Below are 25,120 nucleotides of genomic sequence, written 5' to 3'. Positions count from 1 at the left end.
TTGCAGAGCACTAGCTCATTAAAAAGTCGAAAATATTTAAAGATACAGAACAACTTAGTTTTTTTCTTACACAATACAACCACTCCCTCCCCCCAGCAAGCGCTGCTTGCAATATCATTACACTATAACTGTTCATAAACAAGTTCTTATAGGAATAAATTTGCACTTAGTACAAAAATAAAGCTCATCTTAGCTATGCTGACAACTGTATATAAATACTGTCAGTTATTTCTTAAGAGAGTCTAGGACCAGTTAAAGAAGTGGTCAGTGAAGTTATTTAAAAATGGGTTTGAAGCATCCATGATTCTCTCCAGCTCTGCAGCATTTCCAGTTTTGTAAGCTACATGAAGAAAATAAATCCTTTTGTCTAGAAGTTAAACTTGCTGTCTGGGTTAAATGCTAGTAATAAAGTAGTTTTGGATTTTTTAATTTTTTTTTAAAGGAAGGATGTTTGTTGTACATGCCTGTTGAAATAGTTATACACACAGTAACCCTTTGCTAATTTCCTTGCAGCAGCAACACAAGATTAGAATACTGCACTCTTGTGCTGTTGCACCATGACCTAAAAGCCAAGATGCCATAACAGAGAAAAACAGTACCAGAACATGTACCTAGCTGTACTGTAGACTGTGCACTGGAATGCCTCACCTTGTATTTTGTATCCAACTCAACACAATTCATATAGATGTTTTTCTTTTCAGTAAAACTTTTCTGAAGAGATGATAACTCTAAAAGTCAATTTGCTCCAAATAAGCAGAATTATGAAAAAACCCACATTTTTTATTAGAGATATACTGAAAGGTGGGATTTAGAAAATTCAAATATACAACAATATAGTAGATGGGAAGTCAAATAGTGTAAGATTCAAAGAAAAAAAAATCATTTTTAAAAAAGAAAAAAAAACAAACAAGGAAGCTAATATTGAGGTAAAACAAGAACAAAAATGGACAGTCCTAAAATGATTTCAGATAAGACTATTACAATCAATATAAAATTAAAACACAAACTACATCTCTACCCTTCCCCCATCCCCTAAGTCTAGCAAATCTTATAGGAATAATGGAAGTATGCATAAAGAAAACAAACAAATACTATTTTAAATTATCCCTGGACATACGAATTCTAAGCCAAAAAGCAAAAGGTAGCTACATTAACTGCCCCATGGCCTAAAATTTAGCCATCTTCCCCCATCCTCTCCAAAAAAATAGATTCCTCCCTTACCCTAACAAATACCATTTCTCCAAAACTGGAGGACAAAGAAAAGAATCTGAGCCATCACACATTTTTTTATTCTAAACTACTTCATCTTAAACAATTCAAACATCTTTCTTAGACTTTACCTGCCCATGGATCTGCCCAGAGCTTCTCAAGAGGATTTGAAAAACTTGCTCAGAGAGCAACAAACTTCCCTGTTATATCTCACAACTCACTTTTTCGCTTGAGCTGCTAAGTTTAATGGGAATCAATGCACTAGTAACTCTATCAGACCTTCTGCCAGCCTGTTTTGGTGTTCCAACAACAGCAGCTCCCAACAGCTGTTTGCTGCCCCGAAGCTGGGAGCATTCACTGGAGGAGGGGGATGGGTGGAAAGCCAGTCAGCATCATGAAACTGTGCAGTCGTAAAAACAGCAAAAGCTTTCTGTTGTGACTGACCTCCAACCCAGTCCTTTTTTTCCAAATTGGTAGAAAATATATTGCTACTAGTCAGAAAAAGAAACCCACACAAGAAGCTTGACCCCAGGAGTATCCCTTAATTAAAGATAAATAAACTAAACTGCCCTTTTATTCTTTCATGCATTTGTGCTGATCTGTTAATTTGAATCAGAACCTCTTATCTTCTTGCTAATTAATAGCTGTCTTGTCATAAAACTTCTTCATAAAAAGATTTTAGAGGAGTACCAGCTCAGACCCAACATACCTGCAGCACAGGTACAAACGCTCAAAAAGTATCCACGCTCAAAAAGTATCCACTTATTTGCTACCTAGACAACATAGCAAAATGAAATGTATCTAATTACACCAAATGACAATCTTGTTATTGTCAGTTTCAGTTTGTAACCATGCTAAATATCTCCACACAATTGATGTTCAAGGCAGAAGCACACAGTCCTTTCAGTAACTGTTATTCACAATGTTGTTTTTCTGATAAACTAATTTGTCTTACAATAGTACCAGAGAAAAAGGAAGAATGCCAGCAAATATAGGTACAACTTGCAAAATGTCTTATTTTCCACTATGAATCAATTATCTAGTTTACACTTTTTGCCATATCGGATTTGAAGTTATCAGCTGACAAGACCTCATAACCCTGAAACAAGATAGCAAGATAACTCCCTCTGAACTTGAGTAGGAAGACTGGATGCTGGGTGTTAAAGAACATGTTTGCAGTTTGATTAGATGGCATTCTCTTTCATCAGTTAGCTACTAACACAGTGTCCTGACAGCACAGAAAGAAAAGTTGTGATGTTGAATTTTACAATCCCCCTATTTAATATGCATTATTTTAAAGCAGCCTTTATTTCCTGAGATGAATAAATAGCCCTGAGAGATACCGGGGGAAGGGGGGGACATAATTACTCAGTTTATTTAGAACTTGCTATTGGTTCTACATGAAGCAGCCACGTAGATGACTGGATTTTGTGATGAAAAGTCACAAATGTGGTACACCAAAGAAAAGCATCCCCAAGCATCTCCTGAGAAGATGGTATGTGAGATATATGTATAAAAAGATTATTATCAGAATTTAATATTCCAATTTCAGAAGCAGACCCTAAATTTGAGAAAAACAGAAATCACAAAAACCAGACTGTATAACTGGAGTGCCTCAGTGCAATTTACAAGTCATTTGCATTTTTGACTGACAAGAAGAAAGTTTGTTTTCATGCCATTGTATCTGTTTGCCTGGGAACAAACAAAATCAATAAGCAATGACATTAGTTTCCCTTTCAGTAGCTTATCTGCTTTTTAGACTCATTTCTGAATGAGATTGCTATTTAAGTACATCTAACAAAAGAAAAAATGAAAGCTGTCTCAAGTAGTGTTGAAAATAGTAGTTTCAATACACACTAGTATAATGAGACAGAAAACAACTCTTGGATTGCACACTTCATCTTGCAATATTTTAAAGTTTAAAATAGCATTTTACAGCTCCAAAGAGAGATGTACATCCAGGGTGTTTAATACTTGCAATATAGTTTTAGGACATAAGTTGCCAAGAACTCCAAAATTACAAAGATGCTCAGGTCATCTAAAATGTCATCTTTGGAAGGAATCCCACCAAGTGAAAGGCAGTTTCAGATTCTGATGGCATGAAAGATACCATACTCAGCTGAATTAAGGTCTGATTTATCTTTACTAGGAAGCAGACAAGTTCTGTTTGGTACAAAAAGCTTTTCAGATGATTAAGAGTGTCAAGTTCAGGAGTAATGAAGTTAGAATACAATTAAAAAAAAGTAATCAAGTACTGTCTCCAATGCAGACCTACTATGCAGACCTTCTAGAAATGGATCTTTGTAAAAATTGCTGCAGATGACTTTAATGTGGATTATAGCTAACTGAGATGAGATCCCTTCTCCCTATACTACTACATAAGGAACACTAAACATCACAAAAGCCTCCTCCTGTGCTATCCAGCACATCACAGACTGGCATAGCTTCTCAGTTGGCTGATGTTTCCATAAGAAAGGAAATCTAATTTAAGAAGTCCTCCTTTATTTCCTTTCAACAGTTTAGTGGAAGGGAAAAAACACCCCACCACCCAGCAGCATTTTTCCATCAACAAAGGTCTCCTTGGGATTTTCAAAGGCACACTGGAAGCCATTAAGATTCTCAAAAGCACAAAAGTTTTTTAGTTGAACAATTCTACTTCAACTCATAGCAAAGATATTGCCCCAGTTCTCTCTCTTAGACATGCAAAAGCCATAAATTTCACATTCGCAAGCTCCAAATAGTGAAAACATTAAAATTTTCATTTATATGAGTAATAAATGCACTGCAAATAGATTAAATAGAGAAAAAAAATAGAGCAAAGCATTCCCATGTGTGAAGTTGAAAATGTAATATTTGCTCAAGGTAATAGCAAAAGCAAGAATAGAAGTTACTTGTCCCTACAAAGGGCATTACATTATACTAACATGCACCACAGTTTCTCTCTTCAGTCACAATAAACTAACAGAAACATTTCTAGTATTGAACATGACTGCAGAAATGCAAGACACTCGCAATCTCCAGTACAAGAGCAAAGCCTATTAAACACATCTGCTAATGCACAGCAACACATGCATGGTGCCAAATCCAGTGTCTTAACAGACCATGTAAGACTGTAAAAAAACAATGATCTAGCCGTTATATCCAAAGTACTATCATAAAAAAACAACCTCTCAAGAAACACAGGAAAAATATTCTTATTTTGAGGACTGTTAATGTGGTGCACATGTACACATATGTACAAAGTTTAATTCAAGAAGCCTACGACTTCCAGGCTTTCTCTTCTCTCTTGTTGATGCAGTATTAACCAGCTTATCATACCGCATTATGATTGTAACACATTTTAAAATGTGAGACACAACAACTAGCTGTTTCACTAGCATTTGAGCAGTGCAGTGTAGACCAAGGAACAGAAACAAGATGATAGAGAAAATGTGATTAAGGTACAAAAATTACTATGTGCTGCTGTCTGAAGAACTGAAATGCCCATTTTAAATGTACAAATGTTGTAGGTTACAGTTCAGATCCAATAAAGAACTTAAGCATTTATGTCCAATATTCCAATCTTGAAAATCTCCTTCAAATGTTACCTGACCAGGAGACATAATCCCTATTTGTGACCTTCACGTTTCTACAAATATGCAGAAATAGAATCAAGACACTCCAAAAGTTACAGTTTTGTTAATGGTGAAAGGTTAAGTGTCTAACTCAAATACCACTTTGGAAAGGCAGAACTTTATTTGCAATTAATGTCTTGATCTAACAAGCATTTTCAAACTGCGTCAAAGTTCCAACTGAAACTTAGTTTGACAAGTGAATTACTACAGAGTACTACCTTCCAGAAGTCTTGTACCTATATTTTCTACCTAAGTTCAATATGCATAACCAAAGATAATTACCAGGAACTTCCAGTTCAGAACATGATACAGTAAATCTAGGAAAAATAATTTGGAAATATCTACCAACAAATTTATATCAAACTCATTTTCTTAAATTTCCAAACAACTGACAAACTAATTGGAAGCAATAAAGCAAATGAGCTTCCAACTTCTTTAAGACCATCTTGCAGACCCTAAGAGAAGACATTTCCTGTTTTCAAGTATCTTGTGGATGAGTATTTTTGCGAACCTGAAGTGTCGTGCAATCCTGGACAATAGCAATACATAAGATCAAACAACAGGGGGAAGTTGGGGTGGTTCAAGGGAAGAATCGACACTTTAAATAATTGAGAATTATTCTAGCACAGCACAGTTGTTCTGTTTCCTTAAGAGATCTCAGGTTTAAATAGGAACCGATTTCCTTAACTGATTTCTTCAAAAGTTTAAATTTCTTTAACACCTCTGAAACATTCGGCTGTGACCACATTCCATAATGTATCAATAGTCTGTCCAGACAGTGGTTTGATCCATCATATAACTCCTGTATTTCCAATCTTGTGTGATGATAGAGACACTTAGCAACTGTAGTACCTTACACAGACCCCTAATCTAGCTTTAGATGCTGGATTTGAATCTAGAACAATCAAAACATTATCTATGTCATTAAGTCATTATCACAGGTAGAAATAAAGTGCATTTACACACATACAGTTAATGTAATGGTGTATCCCAGTTTTACAGCTCCCTATCAAAAAAGTTAACTACACAAAGAACACAACAGACCAAGTCCCTTTATTGTTCAAGGAATGTCATTAATGTTGACTATTACCTTCACAGACCAACAGATGCAAGTTTAGATGCAAATACAGAATATGCGTCAGAGAAAGCATTTATCAGAGCATAGATATCTGAACAGTATTAATTATTTGGCTAATGGAGAAAGAAAGCCATTAGCACTTGCACTTATACATCCTAAGTAAAAACAGAATATTACAATAAATATACCTCTACACCCTCAAGGCTCAATACAGATGTTAAGAAAAAAATAAAGAGCCCCCAACCAAACAAAAAAACAACCCCCCAACCCAAAACAGCCTCTTTGGTTTATGTCCATTCACTTGAGTACAAGGAAGTAAAAGATATATTTGAGGAAAATGGATAACAGCAAGAAACTAGCAGCACAGTTTAATATCTTACAGAATATATAAAATAAAATAATAATCTATTCATTTCTACTGGACACCAGAGTCAAGTCTTTAGGATGAAGTGATCTTATGTGCAAAGGTATTAATTTTTAATAGATCTTTACCAATGGGACAAGCAGAAACTTCTCAGGAAGGCAGAAACAGAGGAACATCAGCAACAGGAGTCACAAGGTACCTGTTTGTTTTAAACTCTAACCGATGACTATGAATTAGTCACCTTTAGTATTAGACAGCAGTGTATTTGTGGTTATTTCTAGTAAGTCAGTTATCTATTGCGTAGCATAGAACAGAAAAAGATTCAACTAAAGGATTTTTTTTTCTTTTTTGACATTTCATTGGTCAGTATTTGATGAAACTACGGTTTACTATGACAGAAGTTTTGATCTTTTTGCCACTAGATCAGCTTAGGTTACATCTACTAGATTACTGCAAGGAAAAGGCTGATAGGAAAGACTACCCTGCATCCAGATAGAAGAAAGCACAAGCAGATGAAAAACTGGAGTAAGTTCAGAGTAAGAGTTCAGTCTTATTCATTGATCCATTTAATAGACTTATAAACCAACTCCTACTATTTGTTTCCTATATTACCGCTCTTTGCTTTTGATTGTTCCTTCTTTCTATAGTTCCCTTTCCACTAAAAAAATAACCGTGTGGTACTTCCTTAAAGACTCTTGATAAAAGCTGCAGCTGAATGTGTTAACACATTGGTTTATCCATTAAACTCCTTCCTGTTTTTCCAGTTGTACAACAGCAGAAAGAACACTTTGGCAAAAAAGCTACTCCACTACCTTCCTCTTCTGGCAGATCAGTAGTACTTAATTTGTACATCAAGGTTTTGTTTTCCATTTCCCTCCCACCTTGAGTTTTCCCATCACTGTACTCTGAAGAAGGCAGAAGAAGTCTAATTTTCATCATAATAACTACAAATAGTTGTCAATGATATTTTTCACCCCTCTCAGATTATACACGGATCAAGAGCTGACAAAAAAAAAATCTTGTTGGGCTAAAGGAGAGAAATACATTGGTTGAAGATGACTGAAATTCAGTGGACATAACGAGTGTGACAATAGCTACAATTTCCTGTATTTACTGATACTTTCTAGTACATGTGCTAAAAGCTACTAAAATGCAGCTGTATGTGATCACACGTTGAACCACCTGGTACTGTCAAACATCTCTGATTAAAAGTTTTTTAAATGCTTTCAGATTTCTGCTACCAATCAGTCACAAGATGTCACATTACTCAAGTTAAAATGTACAGAAGACCACATTAACAGATTTCTTGGACTTGCAAAAGTTATCCACCTCACTCATCACACTAAGTTCAAAACCCAAAAAGTTATTACTATACCATCTTAAGAGAACCAAACATGATATAATTTTCACATAACACATATAGAAATAATATTTTTGAAATATGTCCTTCTACACTTGCCTTCAGAAGAGACCTAAATAAAGGCTTAAGGCATAGCCTCATACTAGAGTAACTTACAGATTCTAATACATGAAGGAAAAGGGCAGCCCCTATCATCAGATGTAACTCCTAAAAAATTTTAACATTTAATCCTGAAAGAAAATTTGGACTAATTTCTGTGGAAGTTATTCTGTAATTATGTTAAGGTGCCAGGTTATTGAAGAGTTCATTAAAAGAGACACCCTTCCTTAAACTGTAATACTGATTGATCATTTGCCACCGATCTCCATGTTCCAATAGGCCACATTTTAAACCATCAAATACTTATAAAGGCTTTGAACAATGGTCAACACAAATACATTGTTGGTAAAAATACCTGAGCAATATATATGCTGAAAATACAAAGATTCAAAAGACATACTTTTATGATACAAATCCCAATGTCTCAAAGCAGAAATGCTTGATAAAAAAAAAAAAAAATCACTGAAGTGTGGAGTGTTTTGTAGCCACAGCCTAATACTTCAGCTAAGTGAGAAGTTTGAAGTCAGCTCTACTATGCATCTGTTTCAGAGCTAAGAAGTCTTAGACTATTGCAGTTTTAAAAAATCTTTTACACACTATATAAAACACTAGTATAGCCTTCCTTAATTTCAACCCACTCCATGGCAGGGCAAGGCAAGGGGAGGGGGAGAAAAGGAGAACAGCCAAACAAAACCAGACTTAACAGTCACAGATTGCAACTGCTGCCCTAAGACTCAAACAGTACTCATGGGATACTTCTACAATACATATGACAGGAATTATCAAACTTTTGACTGACATTTGAATGCACAGGACTACAAGTGCTTTAAGTGTATGTATACTACAAAACAAAACCATGTAGACATGTAAAGATGTGTCCATAGAAACACAGTGGACACAGATTCACATGGGAGAAATGTGTTGGTTATAAAGAACACAGAGATAGTTCCTGTTACAGTTTGTTACTAAAATCCATGCAACAGCACCTTAATGTATGAAAACAGTAGTAACTGAGAAGTTATATAGTGAATTATTGTGGAAAAATCAATGTAATTAGTAGATTAATTTTCCTTTTCTATTGTCTCAACACCTGTTTTCAGACTTACCAATAATTATTCAATATTCTAGACACAGGAATAATAAATACAGAAAACAGTCAGCTTATTCGACTGAAAGATAAGTCTGCTTCATGAAAGTCGCAACTTCTTTGCTGTACTCACATTCCTTTCAATTCTGAGTTTTGATTTACAGTTTGCTACTTACAAAAATGATTTGTAATTATGAAATGTTTCCCTGAACTGATGTTAGACCAAAGCATTAGGATGGCATAAATTAAACAGTCATGATCAAGCAGCCCAATAAAGCTCATTGCATCGGGGTTTTTTTGTAAAGTATTTAATACTACTTTAACCATATTAATATGAAAGTACTAAAAATATATTATTTTTCCATTCTTCCTTACCTCCCACTCTTTAGCAGCATCTTCAGTAGTAGATTCTTCACTAGTTTCAGGCTCTTCCTTCTTTTTTACCACTATAAATCCAGGTTCACGAAGTGATTCCCCTGTATCTTCTGCATATATCTCTGGACTCCACTGGATAAAGAAGACATACAAATGATCTGTCCTAGAGAAGTCAAGTAATGATACAGAAAAGAAAAAATAAGGTAAGTTTGTGACCTGTTGTGTCATGTCAAATATTAGGAAGTATTTCAGGTTAAAATCAAAATACTTACAATTCCATGTTTTACTAGATATTTGAGAGACATTTGAAAAAAGCTAGGTTGCTTTCTTTTTCCTTTTTAATTATATGAAGCTGACACCAGAGGAAAAACAGGAAACAAGTTTTTACATACAAGTACAGTCCTTCAACTACTTCTGTCCCATTGGAGACTCCTGTTAACAACTGAAATTATTTCTCAAATAAGACAATATTTTTCATTTAAGAAGTTACATAAAAAATAAACAAAAGTGGATTTTGTTGTGGTGCTTTCCCCACCCCTGAAGAAGAGATGAACACTCCGAAGACACAACCAAAATTATACAGATGGTGATTACTACAGATATGAGGAAATAAAGCTGAAAGTGTGCATATATATAGGTAGGTCAAAGTACAGACTAACTGCAGTACTGCAGCAAGAATCATGATTCAAAGTCACCTCCTTTTAAGCTATCCTGCCATGAATTGCATGGTTTTCCAGTTTGGAAGTAAAAAAATGCCTAAATTCCCAAAAGAAAGTTATTCACAATCTTAACAGATGTTTGTCTATGCTAATTAAGCATTTCCTGTAGGTGCATAGATGGAGCATTTAGAAAAAACACATAGTGAGTCCATTGGTACCTCTTCATCATGGAGAAGACAGCTTCAGAGCTAGAGCTTTATGGCTCTGGTTACCAAGAGTCTGAATATTCCTTTTATCTGTCTTCAGAGATATTAACTACAGTCAAATAGCATACTGAATTAGCATGAAGAATGATATTTGGACTTCCCTCCCACCTCCTTACTGCAGTTGAGTTACTCCCTGCAAAACTGAATAGTGAAAGAACAGCAAGAGATATAGAACAGCAAAGTATCTCAAAACTGCAGCTATAGTTTTCACCTATCTCTGTCTAAAACGACGCAGTCCACACATATGTAATAGTCTCTGAACAAGGTCAGTTATTTCAAGTCACCTTTGTTAAAAGTAAGGTTCCTTGATAACATTGATGAAAAAACCACAGCAGTCTTTTTTTCTGAGAGTATAAAAGATGCATAAGGCCAGATAAGTTCTATGACAAAGTCAAAACAAGCAGCCAAGGATTCTATGCAGAGGTGTCAATTTTAAGAAGTTTTACATTGTAGAATTTTTTTTTAAAACCTGATTTTATCTTTAAGAACTTGAAATTGTATGTAACCATAGCAGTTAAAAAGTAAATAAAACCTGGTGTTTAAGGAACTTAAGATTCTCCTCCTCATTCAAATGAGATTAAGAATACTAAAATAATGCAGGTTTGTCAGACATCCACTTCCCCCCCAGCCCTTTCTTCCCACTATGTGACAAAGACCACTGGGCTGACACAAAATACTTGGACTTATGCAAAGGAGCACTTGGCAAATGCTAACATCGATTTCAGAAATCAAACACTCCACTATCACCACATGTGACTTTTTGTGTACAAAAACAGAGGACACACACTGGATGAAAAAAGAACAGATTACTAGTTCTCCATGCAATTAGAGAGACACTTCACAGCTGGAGCTATTTCCAAGGAGATAAGATACAGATGGTAAACTAAGATACATTTCTTCTGAAACAGATGATAAATTCTGCTTTACTCTGAAGATAAATATATGCTCTGCTATGTAAGAAAATGAATCAAAGAGACAGTAACCATTTTAATCAACTGGCCTAGACATTGTCATATGCAATATACTTCTCTGTCTTCAAATTAAATATTATATGAATAGAGCCATGAGAGGTCACCTGGCCCAGACCAGATTAACTATATCAGAATTGGTGTTACAGTCAGTTGTCTCAAGAAATTACATAATCTCCACCACTTGGGGGTAGCACGGGTGATGTTTAAAAGCAGGTTAGTGATGTGCTAGCATGAACTCAGTTCTCCCTGTTGGAAAACTCAAATACTTTGATGTAATTTCAGTCCATTATACATCTCCATTCACAGTGGACACGAAACAAAGAATACTGTCTTTCTTGTTGCAGCCAACTTTTAAAGTATGAAATTATTTTATGTTCGTAATCAACCTTTTCTCCTTTAGATTAAAGAACCCCACTTACTTCTAATTTTCTTTATTTGTTACACTTTCTAGGCATTAATTAGTCTTGCTGCTTTCCTCTGGACTCTCTCCAATTGATCCATATCTGTCCTCAACTGCAGTGCCCCAACTGGACATTCTATGCCATTCAGCTCAAAAGAAAAGATGGAAAAGTGACTTGATCATTGTGTGTAGGTATTTATACAAGATGATAGATGATAGCTTTTGTTGTTGTTTATTTCTTTCCCCCCTCCCCTCTTCTGGTAAGGATATAATCATCTCCAAGACCCCCAGCATCACATTCAACTTGAAAAAAAGTCACAGTTTCCTAGTGGTAAAGGTCATTTAAGAATTTAAGACTCTACCAGTGAAGACATGAACATCTCTTGTCTTTAAATCATTGCAACAAATTTAGATACTTTTCCGGTAGATATGTTGAAGTTGCTTCCTGGAAAAGTTTTATCTTTATACATGGAACATAGGACCCCCATCTAGCTCTTCTGAACTCAAAGGAGTTTTAAGAAGTAGAGAATTTTTTTAGAAAGTTTCCAAACAAACAATGAGAAGTACAAATAATGACAATACAAACTCTGTTGTAAAACTCACTTCACTCACCAAACACCACTTACTTGAATCTTTCTTTCATTATTTATTTGCTACAAACATAAGCCTCAATAATACCATCAGAAACTACTGGCTGAACCTGGAAGTAACTCAAGTAAATGAGTAAAACTTCAGAACAGTAATGATATTTGAGTGTTGAGTACAAGCCAATCATCAACATCCTCAGCTGTGGACTTTTTTTATGTTGCTTTATAGACACACTGAAAAAACCTGAATGGCGCAGAAAACAAAAAGCTCAAAGACTGATAGGAGAACATTAATTTTTACAGTCCACCTCTTCCTTACCTTTCTTGTGGAACAGCAAACCAGTACTCATGTTTCTTGTCCCTCTGTGCATACTGCTGCATGGACGCACTTGCTTGTGAAACAAATGTTTTTCTCATGGGTTTTCCAACCCTGAGACACAGAAATTTGAGAGATCGATGTCGTCTTTTTTCTTTTGCAAGAGATGAACCTATTAAAGAAAAAGTAAACGACCCACGATGTACAAATGAGCTTAAAACTACTAGCCAATACAGGCATATAGGACATATATTAAAAAAAAGTAATAGAAGATGAGGTAACACAGCAATAATTACTTGTCCTTTTGGTTATCTAAATTGCATCAGCAGAATTAACTTCAGAGTACAATGTAATTGAATAATTCTAACACTCATTTCTGCTTCCAACCTCAGATCACACAATGATAGTGAAAGTATTTCAGAAGGTATTCTCAAAGCACACCACTCAATACTAAGACAACCCTCCCACAGTTAGAAAGATATTCCATACAAGTGCAAAAGAAAGTGTTAAATAAGTACTTAGGTTTGATTCACCTATGTCGAAGCTGTTAATTAGTTACTTTTCATTTAAAAAAAGAAAAGTTCTGGCACTAATATAAGATAGAAATTAATTTTCATGTTTGCTATATCAAATACTTCAGAGGTATGAACATGACTTCAAGATGATACTAGATATTGCACTACAGGATTTCCCCCTCTGGTACTATATTTGATTGAATTAATGGAATGACATGATTACTCTCAAGGTTTGAATTGTCAAGCCAGCAAAAGATAAAGCAAGAAGCCTTCCAAAAACTGTCTTTGCTAGATTAATTGCCCAAGTCCAGTAACACGAGCTCCAGGCACAAGAGACTTTTTAAACCAAGGAAGGAAAATGTAAATTTAAAGATTCTCATGATCAGCTATGACAACAAAGGATTTATCCTACCTCTGGTGTTACATGTATATACAGATATGTTCCAATTTTCTACAACATTCATTTTCTTTACAGCTGAAGTTCTCCTTCAGTGTCTATGCAGACTACAGATACTCTAAACACAGAAAACATCAGCTTCTTGATCTATAAACACCTCTACTACATGTTTCACCATAAAGTTTAGAACAACCTTGTTCCACAGAAAAAAAAAATCCGTAAATACTTAAATGTGCACCTCCTAATTTTTAACAGTTTAGAACTATACCTGCAATATACAGAACGACAGAATAGTGATAATACGCATGATTTGGAAACATTTTATAAGTCTTTAAGCTCAAATGTAAATTGTCAGACAAAAATTCCCCTCAAATAGACACAATGATGTTTCACAGGACCAGCACAGGAATCTTGTGGCAGTGTTATAAAAGTGCTCTTAAAATGATCTGATGTTCAGGATTTGAGTCTTTAAGATGCAGTTGTTTAATATCTCTCTGGCCTAGAGCTCAGAGAAGTAAGATTTGCAACATATCTTAAAGAAGAGGTAGGTAGCAGAGAGAGTGAAACAGAAACAATTTAGCCCTGCCTCCAAATCTCAAAAGGACTATTGAAGATATTCTTTTTTTGGTGTGTTCTCCAATTTTTTCTTTTTTGTATACTTGATATAGAATTCATTAGAAAAAAAGAAAAATTTTAGTAATGTCTCGTGTCTCATGCCTTTCCCCCCCCTTCCGTTTCTCCCAATATCCAGCTAAATACGCAGCAGATGTATTACATTTAATGATATTTCAGCTTGTTATATACACATGTAACTACAGACCATTAAAGTTTCTCAAAAGTATCAACTACATCTAGCTTTTCTTTCAGTTCTGTAGTTAACATCACTGTCTGAAAACAGAAAAGAATATAAAAGAGTACTAAGTAATTAAAAAAAATTCAAGGGAGACCTTTTTAGCTATTCCAGTCAGTTATTAACTTCCACTGCATCACCTGTTCAATGTTCAGAACAAATAGATCATTAATTCTAAACTCAGAAACATTTGACCTCTGCATATTCATGGCATTCATTTCTTACCTGCTAGCTCTTATCTATTCCAATGAATGCTTTTATTTATGCTTAACGTCGTTCTAGTCAGCATGAAAATATGGTAAGAAGCCAGTGAAACAAAGTTCAGAAAGTATCAAACGGTGTTAAGACTCCACTGTTTGTGGTTCACATCAGTGAACCTACCTTAACCATAAGGTAGGCATGCTATAAATAAGATGAAATTTATTTGCTGAAATTCATTCATTCACAGGTACACTGGGATCAAGAATTCAGGGACATCTAGCTGGTTACCGGAGAACATTCATAATTTTGAGCTCTCCAGTGACCAGTGCATCACAGATCTAATTTTACAGGCTCATTCAAATCTCTCCAACTACGATGCTGGGTTTTAATCTGATCATAACTATAATTTCACTGAGGAAAAAAAGACAGTAACAAAAGTATCCATGTTTTCAGTTTCCTGAAAAATTGTGTCCCCAGTGGTTTAGATAAGGTACAACTTAAGTGTATCTTCAAGCCAGTGAGAAATATATGGGAGATATATATTATTATATTTTTATATTATTTTTTATAAGAATATAAAGGCAGATGTGTTCTACAGAATGAAAAACAACAAGAAGATTGATAAGCAGGAGGAAGATACACTGTAAATCAAGGCCAACTCTGTATCTACGAATACTAACTCACCTTCTAACTGCCCATCTCCTGCTGTCACAGTTTTCTGACTAATTTCTTTTTGTGACTCTTGTTGCATGTTCTCTCTTTGCTGCTTTGTTTGTTGCATAGTGTGGCTCTTCCAGAGTTTGCGGAGCTCTTCAACTTCCGTCTCTGAGTCTTGAGTTTGCCCTCTCACTACTTTTCCTTTGCTAGTTGTCTCTTTCTTTTGAGTGCCTGGGGAATCTTCACAACGTAGACATTCACCTTCCATCTTACTTTCTCCTGGTTCTTTTCGTAATGAAGAATCTTGACTGTTGTCCTCTTCTGTCTCTTTGTCATGCTCTTTGCTCCCATGCAATCCTTGCAAAGACTGCTGCTGGAGGACATCTGCAATATTTTCACTAGGTTCTTGTCCACCTTTTATAGACATGTCAGCACTTTCTGATTGTAAGCTGTGTGTACCAAACTGTTTAACATTTACAACCATTTTGACACTGGGTTTTAAGTCACTGGCAGCTTCACTTGAGTCTGAAATTATTGTTAAACACTCAGCACTAGTCTGGTTTATTGTTTGGACAGATTCTGATGATGCTCCAGACGATTTGTCTTGTCGAAGCTCATCTGAGGAAACAAGTTCCTCACGTATTGGAGAGAGTTCTGATTCTGTGAAGACATCTTCTGAAAGAGACTCCTCTGTGCTCCTTGGGGCAGTACTAGCACTGTCATTGCCTGTATCCCGAATCCTGGAATCCATTTCATCTGTATTGCTCTTTGCAGCTTTCTTGGAATGGCAAAGTTCCCTGACAGATAGTTGTTCTACATCTCTGTTGAGCAAAGAAGAACGTTGTTATAGCAAACGCCTTTCATATCAAGCTCTCTTCTTTATTAAATTTCATTAAATGATGAAAAAAACTTAAAGATGATCTTCGAAAAAAAAAAACCCTAAACTTAATCCAGAGTGACAGTAACAAGAAACAAGCATAAAATATATTCTCATAATGGTAAACTATGGCAGATCTTTTGCCAGTATGACATAGATTGTACTCCCAAACATCAGAACATTACTTTCAACAACAAGAAGCTCTCCTACGAACACAATAAGACAGTTTGAGCTGCTTAAGAGTGGAAAAATAGAGAGCATAGAAGAAAACCAACAAAAAGCTACACAAAATCCTAATCTATAATGGTAAAAACCTTCCACAATCTTTTAAGCTTTGTCTACCAAAGAAATCAGCACAACTGTATAGATTTGTCTCATCCTATTATGAAGTTGACAACTAGTTCACAGATAAGAAATCAATGTCAGAAATCACCTGGTCTAACCTTACCTATCTAAGCTAGTCAATGCAGAACAGCAGGAACCGTCAAGGTAGATCTTAACATTCTCCCCACTGGAAATATCTATCAGTGTTCAGTGTCTCCACTGGTTAGGTACCTAACTTTAAAGGATATCACTGGTAGGCAAAATAAATCCCCAACTACTTGGTACAACTGACCAATTTAAGGAGCAGACATCAGATGTTGATAAACAGCGTAAGAAAAAAAAGCAAGCATAGAAACTTATTCTCCCTCAATGAAGTAATCTTACTCAAACTTGCCTTTCAAAGTAAGCTAACCAGAAATTCAATGAGTTTTAGAATAGGACAAGGAAACTGTGAAGGTGTATCTACAGGATTTAAGCTCTTCCACAGTCGTCAAAACTGAGCAGTACACAAGCTTCACAAAATATATTTCATGTTTAAATGCACTTTTGACTGAAGTACTCCATGCCAATTCCCTTGCTACCACATGTACATTACGTCTTCCATTACTTAGAATCATAGAATCATTATAGTTGGAGAAGACAATTTTAAGACCATCAAATCCAACCACTAACCTCACACTGCCAGGCCCATCACTACACTAAATCATATCCCTCAGTACTTTATTCATGTGTCTTTTGAATATCTCTAAGGATAGTGACTCTACCACCTCCCTGGTCAGCCCATTCCAACACTTAATGACACTCTTCCTAAAGTCCAATCTAAACCTCTCCTGTCACAACTTGAGTCCATTTCCTCATGTCCTATCATTCATTACTAGAGAGAAGAGATCAGCTCCCACCTTACTAGAATGCTCCTTCAGGTAGCTATAGAGAGTGATCATATCTCCTCTCAGCCTCCTCTTCTCCAGACTAAACAATCCCATTTCCCTCGGCCATGCCTCACAAGACTTGCGCTCCAGGCCCTTCACCAGCTTCATTGCCTGTCTCTGGACCCACTCCAGCACCTCCATGTCCTGCTTAAGTGAGGGGCTTTTAAGAAGCTTGTAAATCCACTCTGCATTTCTACAAAACTTTTCATTGTTGGGTAATGTTACTGACATTGAGAAACCACTAAAATTCCTGGTGTTTGCATATGCAATCTCCTACTCAAGCCTTAAGATGAAGCTTATATTAAGCTTGTGTTGATATTGTAATCTTGCTTACAAAGCATGTGAATTAGTGCCCTGTTAGAAGGGCCATTTCCTTAATTTTTCAGGATTATCCTGATAATCGGTGCTCTTGGGCAAGCACAACATTCATGAAATCTCTAAAACCTCTGTATGTTTTCTGACCTTTTTTCCCCTAGTTTCAGAACAGATTGTGGCTAATATATAAAAACCATACAACATGAAATTGTGGTTTTAAGAACCAAAGAATCCAACAGGTTTGTGATCAGTTTCCATCCCATCAGTAACATTATTTTTGGTATTCAGATTGTTCTTTCAAGTTTAAACAGTTCTGATAGTTGGCAAGACGGGGAAAGGAGGTTTAATTATAACAGTGGAATATTTAAACAACACAAGTTGTGGGAAAACACTTACTTAAGTCTCAAATACCTTGAGACACACAAGTTTTGTCAGAGTAATCTGTAGCTGTTTGAGGACTCTGCTTACAGATCTAAGAAATTTTATTTTTCCCCTCAAATTTACAAATATGCCTCAAGATTCAATGACATTAAGGCATAAAAGTGCTGGGACCTAAGAAAATGCTACAAACTAGTGTTCTATTTAACAGTCTATAAAGTTGACAAGAAACATAAACAAGATTGGACACAGAAGGCTCTAAAGGCCCAGCACGACCTTTCATTATTAGACATGTTTTCATTCCATATGCATTTATAGTATAAACAAAACAGAAAATGAATGTGCTACAAGAGCACAGAAATTGACAGGGCATGAAAGGTAAATTTGTAAGGCAACATCAAATCATTAAGAAACCAAACATGCTAGGAAAGAGACATTTTTTTCCACTGCAATATTATTATTCTAACAGATTAAAACAAGTAATTTTCATAACCTCCTTACTTGTTCTATATATCAAAAGAAGGAACTACAAGCAACTTCTTAAAGCTCAAATCTGGAAAATAAACTTCTAGAAAGCAATCATGCCAACATCAAAAGTGCAACTACTGTAACACATACATTAGTTGCCCTTTCAATAAACACATGCTTTCAGGCAACAAAGAAGATCATGCCACGATACCAGTTGACTACTGAGTCTCTGCTGAAATAGAACTTAAAAATTATGAGGCATGTTATCTTTTCTAGGTGTCTTAAGATTATCAAGAAAGATATGCTTAGCATACTAAGTGTACAAACTCTACTAGAGTACTGTTCAGAGTTACCAAGTACTTTATCTCAAAAAAAAAAAAGCAATCATATAGAGTTATGCATCAGGCAAACAGCTTTACTCTGTCCCACATACAGAAAAATGTGCCTTGGTAAAATGGAATCCACTTCCCTACAGTTAGATGATCAAAACAGTCTGCACGTTCGTGCTTGATGATACAGGCAATACGATTTTTTGTATTCTTTTAAAAATCCTTTTTAGCTTTAACGTTAGTATTCATTGTGTTTCTGAGGATAACATAAAACTTAGGCAGAGAGAACAGAAAAAGGATTTTCACAATGCTATTTAAAGTCAGTTTTAAATGTTAAACACCAGCAATTAAAGCTCCCTAATCCAAATTCACTCTGTTCACCTCAAACAAGGCTATACACAAATGCAAATGTGCAGTTCCCTACCTAGTCGGACAGAAAAAAATGCACACTTAATGTAAAAAATATACACAGGTCTCAGAAAATGAATCTTACCATCATTTATCAGAGCAATGTAAGGGTATGTGAAACCTGCTTGAGAAGCAAGTGGAAAATGGTAAACAATCAAGATTTGCACCTAAAGCTATGTAAGTTGAACTTCTCTATTAACAAAGATTGATATGCATCTGTTATTGTTTTCATCATGGGGAAGAGGAAGAGCAAGCAGTGTGAAGCTCTTCCTATACACTGAGACTATTAGAGAAGTTTAGAATCCATGCATAAAGAAGAGGATTTATTTGATGTGGTATAGAGAATGTCAGAACTTAAGGTAAAGCAAGGTCTCTCAAGAGTCTTGAAGAACAACATCCAAGATTGGAAAAAGGACAACAGAGGAACATGTGAGTTTGCTACTTTTATATGGTCAGCAATATGGCTACAGTTCATGTTTACTCAAAGCTTTACAAATACTATTCTATCTTACATGGTTAATGAATCCTTTATTTTGCTGTCCACAATTTCCTTATACAGAGCAGCTGACATCACTTCTTCCATTGGACACATGATGCCATACTCTTCACAGCCGTTCTCTTGGACCAGAGGATCCATTTTATGAGGATCAAACATTATATTATTTGGCGTCACTAGCAGCACACCATTGACTGTACCCTAAAATGAGAGGGAAAAGAAGTGGTAAATTTTCTCCTTCATATTTTTTTTAAATATTTCTTTTTTATGAAAAAAGTGTTTTCTCATTTTTTTTAAAGCCTCTTTACATTTCTTTTTATTTTAGCAACTTTATACACTTTATTGGGTTTTGTAGTCATCTAGAAACATAACTGTTTTTCTGGGAGAGCAAGTTAATGTGACCTACTTTCCCAAAACAGTTTGCACACAAAGAAGCGTGCAAGACTACTGACTACAAAAAGAAAAATATGTTTAAGAGATGACCTGTTGCAGAAGGAAGCTTCCTAGAACAGTAAAACCTGTACATCAGGCAGTATTGACACACATTGAAGATTCTAAAGCCTATCTCTGCAGCCTCAATCAGAGACACAGCTAGAAACCAAAAAGCTTGCTTATCTTGGTCTTGGAAGAAACCTTCAACACCAATAGGTAAAGACTAAAAATTAAACTGAAAGTGCAATTCCATTTAAAATTTATTACACTGATAATACAGAATTAAACCTTTAGAACTATCAGGATTTCATGAGTACTCGACTAAGAAGATGATCACTTCACTTCCAATGACTATAAGCAGTTGAAAGATTATACAGGTATCTTTAAAACACTGGCTTTACAGTTCCTCAACAAGAGTACCTATTTCATTGTTATCTACCTAAAAGACGACAGAAGACAGATCAATGCAACATTTCAGGCTCTCCAGTTATTTGATATGGTCCACACTTAGTATATAAACACTTCAGGGCACTTCTCTAGAGAAGAATTGCTGCCCCAAATTTACAGGCTAGAAATGAGATCAATACTACTCTAAACATCAATAATATAGATTACCTTTTTTTATTATCAAGGATCACTGAATGTTTACCTAGATAGTTAAGTAATGCTGAAGTGGCAGACAGATAAAGAACCATTTCCTTTGGTTCTAAGTTGAGTCATTTTTTTTCAAGACATGCCAGTGCTTCTGAAAGCTTTTCTAAGAACTTCTGTGACTTTATTACACAACAATTAGGTTCTGTCTTTACTACCTCTAACTTGTTTGCAGAAGAAAAGAAAAAAGCACAGACAGAAACAAAGTGCTGTTGATTCTGTGAGAAAAAAATTGATAACACCAAAGTAAAATATGTAAGTGGCAGCACACGTGCATCTAGCCAACCACTGGTCAAGAATCACTCATTGCATTATGCTAGCCTTCCTTCAAAGATGGAAACTGAAGCAGCTCCAGCCTTTGAAAGCTAAGATCACTGTTTTGCACAAATAAAAATGAAACATCCTCTTCAAAGGAGAGTACCTGAACTTCAGTCTCTTGTTGCTTTCCTATTATAAGATCCCACCAATTTCTATGTTATCATTACTACAATACATACAGTTCAGAAGTATTGTCTCAAAGTAAACCAGCAGTGAACTCCTCTGAGCAATTTAGTACCCTGCACTCACATTTCACATTTTGAACAGACCTTTTCTGGTTACTTATACAATATAGATTTGTGCACTATGGCAGCAGATGTCAAGAGTTGTTCTACAAAATAACTAGAAACAGGTAACAATGCTGTTGCCAGAAAAAAAACCCTAGAGCATTGAAGATGACTGACAGCCTAAAGCCGGCTCCCCATATCATCTTCTCAGTTCTTTGCTTTTGGAGCTGAGAGAAAGTCCCAAAGCTCCCTCTCTGTTCTGGTTGAGCTGATGAAAATATTTGCAGTGTGCATATATTCTTCAGACTGAAGAACAGCATGGGGTCTTACTAAGTAAAGCCCTTCTTATACCCTCACCTACCCATAATCAACACAGAGAGATAGGCCCAGCCTCACCTCTGTGGTCATACTATGTTGTGCTGTGTCTTCAGCACAGATCCTCTTCATGGTAATCAAATAGTTGTTGAACATTGTAGAAACAGCTCATTGACTTTATTATACAAATTCATGTCTCAAAGTATTTTTAAAAATTTGTACCAAAAATACAGTCACAGACACATAGATCAGAAAATCTGAACACAAGCACAAACAGAAACATTAGGCAATGGTATGCACACTACAAACTCCTACACGGCTCCAGTACACTGGCATTTGCTCCAATCTCCTAATTTTCCAGTATGGGGTAGAGAGTGGGGAAATGGGCGAAGAAGGTCTATAAGCAGCTCAATGGCTGAGAGAGGACTATGGGAAATGGTTTTTTTTAGGACATCATTCACCAAATAATCACTAACTTGTTTCTCTTCGACCATGCTTCTAGTGAATTGCTGACGAAAAGTATCAAAAAATCTGTCAATGAAACTAAAGCAAAAATTAGGCTGCACACAGATAAATAGTTCAATATGACACTACTGGTTACAGGAAGCTCTGGCTCTTGAATAAAACTCACCAAAATACCACTTGTATAAGTCAGGTTTCCTGTACCTAAGACAAGATTCTAAGACATGAAGTAAATTTCTATTCAGTTCAGATTTAACAGCTTCAAGGAGAAAAGTTGAGCCACTTCATTATTGCAAAACATGTGGATACATCAAGTTACTAAAAATAGATCTCTTTAGTCTTAAAGTTGGTCCAGAAAAATATTAAACCAGATAAGCAAAACCATGCAAATTCAAAATAGGTGAATCATAGAATGGTAGGGGTTGGAAGAGACCTTTAGAGACCATCTAGTCAACTCCCCTGCAGAAGCAGGTTCACCTAAATCAAGTCACATAGGAACATGTCCAGGCGGGTCTTGAAGACCTCCAAGGATGGAGACTCCACAACCCCTCTGGGCAGCCTGTGCCAGGGCTCCCTCACCTGAACAGTGAAATAGTTTTTTCTTACGTTTAAGTGGAACTTTTTGTACTCCACTTTCATCCCATCACCCCTTGTCCTGTTGCTAGCCACAACAGAAAAAAGGGATGTCCCAACCTCCTGACACCCACCCTTTAGATATTTGTAAATGTTAATAAGATCTCCCATCAGTCTCCTCTTTTCTAGACTAAACAAGCCCAGTTCCTGCAGCCTTTCCTCATATGAAGGACGTTCCATTCCCTGATCATCTTGGTGGCCCTGCGCTGGACTCTCTTCAGAAGATCTGTCCCTCTTGAGCTGAAGATCCGAGAAGTGGACAGATGAGGCCTCACTAGGGCAGAGTAGGAGGGGAGAAGAACCTCCCTTGATCTAAGGCCACACTCTCCTTGATGCATCCCAGGATGCCATTGGCCTTCTTGGCCACGAGGGCACATTGCTGGCTCATGTTTAGCTTATTATCAATCAGGACTCCCAGATCTCGATCTGCAGAGCTGCTCTTCAGCAGTTCGACCCCCAGCCCGTACTGGTGCATGGGGTTGTTCCTTCCCAGATGCAGGACTCTGCACTTGTCCTTGAACCTCATGAGGTTCCTCTCTGCCCAACTCTCCAGCCAGTTGAGATCCCGCTGATTTGCAGCACAGCCTGCAAATATCTGCATGCAGGTATTTGATGAAAAGAAGTTAAAACTAATTCAGAAATTATGTCCCTTAAATCTCAGGCAGTGGGAGCTCTCAATCCTATACAGTATCTGAGAAAAGAGCCTGAACAATCTTGATGGAGAGAGAGTTAAAGCCAAATTTTGACACTGGTGAATCCAAATATTAAGATTAGGTGGTTCAGTAAAACCTAGTTTTAGGAAGGTTTTAGAATACTTCTGACAAACAGTATTGAAATACAAGTTACCTCTAAATAATTCCATTATGTTCTTAAACACACAAGGCAGAACTAAATACTGTCATTCACAATTCATAAAATTTATGATAAAGATAACAAATTAGTTTTATTAATGTCTCATACAAGTCTTGAACCTTTGTAGTGTCCTTTCCACTTCACAAACCATGTGTTTGTGCTTTTTGTTGCCAGATTAGTTTGGGTTTTTTTGATAAGCCTTAGTATTAGCCATTTTCCTTTACCTACTACATTTTAAAACAAGGCATAAGAAAGAACAATAGATTTCAAAGCTCTTCTATTAATTTCAGTTTCAATCAAGCAGACTGATACCTTCTTCTGCCTCCAATTAATAGCGTAAGAATGAAAAAAACAGAGCAGTATACTTTTCTATAAAATAAGCAGTGTGGCCTCAAGAAAGGGCATGCCTACATATACAATAAACAATGAGTTAAGGTGTGACTCTGCAACACACTGGTTATGCTGATTTATTGTCTGACTGGGATGTGCCATATCCATACCACCCCACAGATGAACACCATACTAACTGTGCCCAACACCCTGTCTCTAATAGTAAACATAACCAGCTAACAGAGGGCACTATAACAGAGCAAATGTTTCTAGGTTCCAAGCACTGCATTTCAGAGAATTCCTGTGTGCTTGTCCAAAAAGTTACAGGTGTGACTAAAACACAATATGCAGTCTTGAAAAGTGAGAAATGAGACAGTCTTACCTCAGTGCAAACCTTTTTGCATATTTGAAATTAAACACATTGAGAAGTAGGCTTGCATTAGATTTTAGTTTACAAGCATCAGTCACAGTGATGACATACTTCACATCTGAAGCACTATGAATCAGTTAATGTGCTTCAGAATCCATTCAAGTGGGAAACAGAAGACAAATCTTTTATGCTTCCTCCAGAAAACACTTGAAGATTTATCATCCTGCATCACCAGGAAATGTATCAAGGAAAGGATAAGATAATATACCAGAGGACACTCCTACCACATGTGACAAAGATTAAATTACATGCTAAACTTAAATCTGGCACTCATATCTGAGCAAGTCACCATTCATTTCTCTCCCCAAGTATGGGCTGACACTGTGGTGGATTATCCAACTCTTTAGAAACACAAATAAGAGCTTCACAATTACAAAGACAGATGCTGTGAACACTCTCCATAATATTCTGATGAGGAATTATGGTATATAAATAACACACTGTAAATTTTAACCCTAGAACTTCCAGTAGAGCTGAATTCTAACAGAAGCTCACCATTCTCAATTCCTCCACACTAGAGCACTTTAAACCACGAAGTAAGGACTTGTCTAGGATCAACCTAAAAAGTCACCTAGGGACAGAATGCAAGGACTGAAGTAAAGTAATTGCAAAATAGGAAAAAGAAAACAAAGCTTTTCCAATACTTGTCTTACTAACTTCCAACACATGGCTTTTATCAATATACATGTTCAAGTCTAGATATGCAGATATCTCCAATCCTCTGCACTGTGAAAATAAAAAAAAAAATCAAACCCACATAAATGTATTTTCAGAAGATTCTGATCAATCTGTTTGTCGTTAGTGTAACTTATCTGCAAACCTATTGCTGAGCAACAGAGAATCAGCTCTTTTTGTACATACATACCCAAACTTCAGGTGAAGGAGGAAGTACTACAAGTGCTTTGAGAATCTTTGCATTCATTCAGCTTGAGTGAAGGCAT

General features: G+C 36.2%; 1 protein-coding gene across 5 annotated transcripts in view; it reads right to left on the bottom strand.

Moving 5' to 3' along the window:
- OXR1 (oxidation resistance 1) overlaps positions 1 to 25,120 on the bottom strand; it is a 264,521-nt gene that overhangs the window by 20,677 nt on the left and 218,724 nt on the right. For all 5 annotated transcript variants that reach the window (XM_061995217.1, XM_061995219.1, XM_061995220.1 and 2 more), the window contains 4 exons: positions 19,546 to 19,730; positions 15,033 to 15,826; positions 12,389 to 12,557; positions 9,187 to 9,349 (listed from right to left, as the gene is read on the bottom strand). In XM_061995217.1, coding sequence (XP_061851201.1) covers positions 9,187 to 9,349; positions 12,389 to 12,557; positions 15,033 to 15,826; positions 19,546 to 19,730 — 1,311 coding nt within the window. The remainder of the gene's footprint in view (positions 1 to 9,186; positions 9,350 to 12,388; positions 12,558 to 15,032; positions 15,827 to 19,545; positions 19,731 to 25,120) is intronic.

The sequence above is a fragment of the Colius striatus genome, chromosome 4, assembly GCF_028858725.1.
Source record: "Colius striatus isolate bColStr4 chromosome 4, bColStr4.1.hap1, whole genome shotgun sequence".
Classification (NCBI taxonomy): domain Eukaryota; kingdom Metazoa; phylum Chordata; class Aves; order Coliiformes; family Coliidae; genus Colius; species Colius striatus.
This window is presented reverse-complemented; position numbering and strand designations above follow the sequence as displayed.